Source organism: Nicotiana tabacum, chromosome 19 (assembly GCF_000715075.1).
Source record: "Nicotiana tabacum cultivar K326 chromosome 19, ASM71507v2, whole genome shotgun sequence".
In the NCBI taxonomy this organism is placed as follows: Eukaryota; Viridiplantae; Streptophyta; class Magnoliopsida; order Solanales; family Solanaceae; genus Nicotiana; species Nicotiana tabacum.
Genome location: NC_134098.1, coordinates 136481283 through 136486550, shown reverse-complemented (window position 1 = coordinate 136486550; position 5268 = coordinate 136481283). Strand labels below are relative to the sequence as shown.

At 37.3% G+C, this 5268-nt stretch overlaps 1 protein-coding gene across 1 annotated transcript; it reads right to left on the bottom strand.

Annotated features, from left to right (window-relative positions):
* Positions 1–4612: 4612 nt before the first annotated feature.
* LOC142173740 (uncharacterized) lies at positions 4613–5053 on the bottom strand. Its single transcript, XM_075239381.1, has one exon. The coding sequence runs from the start codon at positions 5051–5053 to the stop codon at positions 4613–4615; it is 441 nt and encodes a 146-aa protein (XP_075095482.1).
* Positions 5054–5268: the final 215 nt, after the last annotated feature.

Sequence of the window (5268 nt, the reverse complement as noted above, 5' to 3'; positions counted from 1 at the left end):
CTGAGAAGTTGACGAGATAGAAGAATAAATTCAGAGAATTTTTCTTTTCTATATTGATTGTGTGTCTTTCACTGTACAAGGAATGTGTATAAATAAAAAGAGAAAAGAATTTGTACATAACTAAATATCAAATGTATCTTTATTGTATTGGCTATTCTATAACAAACAAAGAATAATATTTACAATTGTTATCTTTCTTTTATTCCCTTATATTGGGCTTTATAATGGGCAGACGGATAAAAGGCCCAAAAGAGTGATATGAGCTGAGTTGAGAAGGCCCAAGTCGATGAAACCATCCCATATATAGGAACAATCTAGAACATGCATGTGCCAAACATGTGCAATCAAAACAATACAAAAATATTTGGTCTTTACAGACAAATTAATTTGACCAAACCCTAGATTCAACTCAAATCCTCTTCTCTGTCAAACACCATCGAATAATCAGAAATTCCTTTGTCTCCAACAGAAGTCTTATTTTAGTAGTAAAGCGTACCCAACTTGCCCAAAAGTCTATGGTGAAGCGGCCCTGTGAGGGATTTTGTGAAAAGATCAGCCTACTGAGAAGAGGAGCTAACAAAGGATAGAGAGATCAGACCTGCAAGAAACTGCTGACAAATAAAATGACAGTCGATCTCCATATGTTTCGTTCTCTCATGAAACACGGGGTTCTTCGCGATGTGGATTGCAGCTTGGCTATCGGAGTACAAAGGAACGGGGAGATAAATTGGAATGGCAAGGTCATCCAAAATAAGCACAAGCCATGTGTGCTCTGCAACTACACGCCTCATTGAGCGATACTCAGCTTCAGCAAAGCTTAGGGCGATGGAAGTTTGTTTCTTTGACTTCGAGGAGACGGGAGAACCTCCAAGTGAAATGTAAAATCTACTATCGGATTTACGCGATTCAGGACAAGTACCCCAATCGGAATCACAAAAAGCGAGTAGCTGAAAAGAGGGTGACGAAGACATAAATAACCTAAGACTAGGGTCCTTGAGCAAATTTCGAAGTACAAGAAGGGTTGCATGCATATGAGGCTGCCGGGGATCCTGCATATATTGCTGAGGTTCTGCACTATAAAGGAGAGATCTGGCCTTGTATGGGTTAAGTAATTTAGCTTACCCAATAAATGGTGATACAAGGTTGGATCTTGAATAGGATCACCAGTTTTGGCCAAGAGTCTGATAGTTGGATCAGGTGGGCAGGAAATAGGGATTTTGTTCAATACATCAAATTCAGTGAGGAGATCCAATACAAATTTACGCTGGGACAAAATCAGACCTTCAGATTTTCGGAGTACTTCCATGCCTAAAAAATAATGTAAGGTCCCTAAATCCTTGATTTTGAACTCTTGGTTTAAAAATAACTTTAAAGCATGTAGTTCTTCAGTATTATTACCTGTTAGTAGAATATCGTCCACGTAGACTGCAACTATGGATATTGAGGAATCCATCTTCTTAAAAAATAGGGAGTAGTCATTTAAGGAATGTGAATAACTCTTAAAATTTAGAGTTGATGTTAACTTAGCATACCATTGACGGGAAGCTTGGCGTAACCCGTAAAGTGACTTCTTTAAACGATAAATTTAAGTAGGAGAAGAATGTGAAAAAACAGCAGGGAACTTCATATAAACCACTTCATTAACATCACCATGTAAAAATGCGTTATTAATATCTAATTGGTAGATCATGCATCCCCTTTTCACAGATATAGCAAGAATACATCTAATTGTAGTCATTTTCACCACTGGGAAAAAGGTTTCAGTAAAATTCACTCCTTCCCTTTGAATATCTCCTCTTACTACTAGCCGAGCCTTTAGTCTTTCCACGCTACCATCAGAATGGTGTTTAACCTTATATACCCACTTGCAAGGTAGTGCTTTTCTACCAGGGGTAGTTCCACTACTTCCCAGGTTTGATTCTTGTTCAAGAGCTTCAATTTCCTTTGCCATGGCTTCCTGCCAACCTAGGTAATGTGGTTCTTCACTGTAGCTGTAGGCTCTTGAATACTAGACAGGGGATTTGGTAAATTCTGATTAGAAATAGAAAGACCAGAGAAAGAAAAATTAGGTGGTGTAACAGGGGAAAGGAAACAAGTAGTGCTCACATCTATAAGTTGAATAGCATTGCATATGCAATCTTTGAGATAAACTGGAGGATTATGAGGTCTAGATGATTTTATGATCAAATTGTCTATCATAGGTTCAGATGTAGAAGGTGAGGTAATAGGAACAAAAGAAGGTGAGGCAGTTGGAACAGAAGAATGCTGAATATGGGAAGATGTGAGTGAGAGAGTAGGAATAGGAGAAAAAGGGGTGGTAGAAGAAGAGATAGGGTCAGAGTTGGATGTAGGAGAGATGGGGTGTGCACTATCATTAGTAGATGGTGTGGGTTGTACTTCTAAGATTGAGTCAAACATAGTAGTGGTGGAATTAGGTATGGATGACAGAGGCAGAAAAGAATCAGGAGAATGCTGAGGTAGTTTAGAAGAGAAAGGAAAAACTTCCTCATGAAAAACAACATCGCTGGATATAAAAGTCTTCAAAGTCTTGAGATCTAGGATTTTGTAATCTCTTTTACCATGTGGATAACCCAGAAATACACATGGGATTGCCCTGGGTTGAAACTTTGTTCTATGTATGGAAAGGGTAGAGACAAATATAGACATCCAAAATATTTTAACTTTATGTAATCAGGTTTAGAATGAAAAAGAACCTCATAAGGTATTTTAAAATGAAGAACCCTTGAGAGAAACCTATTAATGAGATATGTTGTTGTTAAAAGACAATCACCCCAGTAAGAAATAGGTAAAATTAGACTGAAAAAGTAGGGCTCTAGAGGTTTCCAACAAATGCTTGTTTTTTCTCTCCACAACTCCATTTTTGTTGTGAGAAAGCAGTACATGTAGTCTGATGTATAATCCCTTGGGAAAGAAAATATTCTAACTGGGCAGTCCCACTCCCTAACTCAAAAGCATTATCTGATCTAATGGTCTTAACTTTTGTATGAAACTGTCTTTCTACCATAGCCAAGAATGATTTTAAGATTGAAAAAGTATTTGATTTGTTGATGAGTAAGTAGGTCCATGTACCTCTACTATAGTCATCCATAATAGCTAGAAAATACTTAAAAGCCATCATAAGTAGGTTTATTATAAGGGACCCATGTATCAATATAAATTAATTGAAAAATATTCTTTATGGTTATGCTGATTGTGGGAAATGAAAGTCTAGATTGCCTTGCCATAGGACAAATAACACAAGGAGAAGAAGAATTGGATGAAACAGAAACAAGAATAGTAGAAATGTTTCTCATATTACTGAAAGGCATATGGCCTAATCTATAGTGTCATAGCTTATCATTAACATTGGAAAGAGAACTAAAACAGGAATGTAAAATAGGTACATATTGTCCTAGATTAAGCTTCTTGCTAGAAAGAATACTATTGCTAGACTTGGATGAAATTATAGGAATGGCCGTTGTTGGCCTTGATTGAAGGATGTAGAGTCCTATCTTCTCCTTATAACCAATCTCCAAAGGGCTCTTCAGTGAAGGGCCCTGCAGAAAATATGAAGATGAAGTACAAAAAAATGGGTGTTTTAACTGTTACACAACTTGTGAACAGATAAAAGATTATATTTAATAGAAGGGATATACATGATATTTTGTAGTATTAGATTAGAAAACAGAGTGACTGAACCATAATGAGTTACAGAACTTTTTGAGAATTTGGTAAGTTAACAATTCTAGGCTTGATTAAAGGTTTAAGGACACAGAAAAATTTTCTGTTGTAGGACATATATTCTGAGGCTTCACTATCTAATATCCAAGACTGACTACTGATTTCAATGAAACAAGCAGGAGAATTAAAGAAGGAAGGTATACCAGCACAATTAGCATTTGCAAAAGCATCAGATGAAGTCCCTGTCACTTGTTGTCCAAACTTAACTTGCTGAAGAAGCTGAAGTAGTTGAGCTACATTCTCTTGGGTGAGTGATTTTGTCTCTAAAACACTGATTGCCTGCTCATTTTCATCAACTGCATTAAGAGTATTATTTGTTTGTATTGGTCATTGGAACTTCTTCTGTCTTGTGGACTTAAAGTCTGTTGGAAAACCATGGATCCTGTAACACTTGTCTATATGTGTCCTGGCTTCTTACAGTAGGCACAAATGGTTGAACTCTTCTTAGAATCAATTGCACCCTTTTGACCTTTGTGTTTATTGTGTCTCTTCCCCTCTTCCCCCATCCTGGCTGATTAGCAACAATAAAAGAAGCAAAGTCTCCTGGATAAGCAGGGGAAGCATGAATTTCTCTCTGCTTTTCATCTTGGATCACTAAGAAGTATGCATGTCCAATAGTAGGTAGAGGAGAAGATAACAGAATGTTACTTCTCACACCTATGAAGCACTTATTTAACCCCATAAGAAATTCCAGCAGTCTTTCATCTTGATGAGCTTTGTGGTTCTTTATCTTAGCTCCATAATCACAATCACATACACAAGCAGAAAAGGTGTTAAGAGCATCAAGCTCTTCCCATAAGATCTTCATCATAGTGAAATAAGTTGTAACACTAGAGTTTCCCTGCACGACAGCACTTAGTTCTTTTTGAAACTAGAAGAGTTTAGCACCATTTATGTGACCAAATCTGTCTTCCAGGTCAGCCCAAAGGTCTTTTGCACTTTGTGAATACAACACACTTTCTGATATTTCTTTGGAGAATGAGTTGAGAAACCAATAAAGGACCATATTATTGCAGCGTGTCCAAGCTCTTTGCAGCCCTGAAACAGCAGCAGGAACAACTAGGGATCTATCAATGAACCCTAGCTTGTTCTTAGTAGACAGAGCTATCACTACTGCTCTTCTCCATCCTCCATAACCTCTGCCATCAAACACAGAAGAAACGAGGTTTATGCCAGGATAATCTGAAGGATGGAGGTAATAAGGACGTACTGAATCAACAACACCAGAAATAGCAGTTCTTGCTACTATAGAAACTCCAGCCGCATGTGTGGAAGAACCTAATACATCGTTGGGCTGACTTTCAGTTGCCATTATAGTGAGAAAGAAAGAAAAGGAAAATGATGTAGTTTGAATCTATAGCAGATCAAGTATGCTCTGATACCATGACGAGATAGAAGAATAAATTCAGAGAATTTTCCTTTTCTATATTGATTGTGTGTCTTTCACTGTACAAGGACTGTGTATAAATACAAAGAGAAAAGAATTTGTGCATAACTAAATATCATATGTGTCCTTATTGTGGCTAT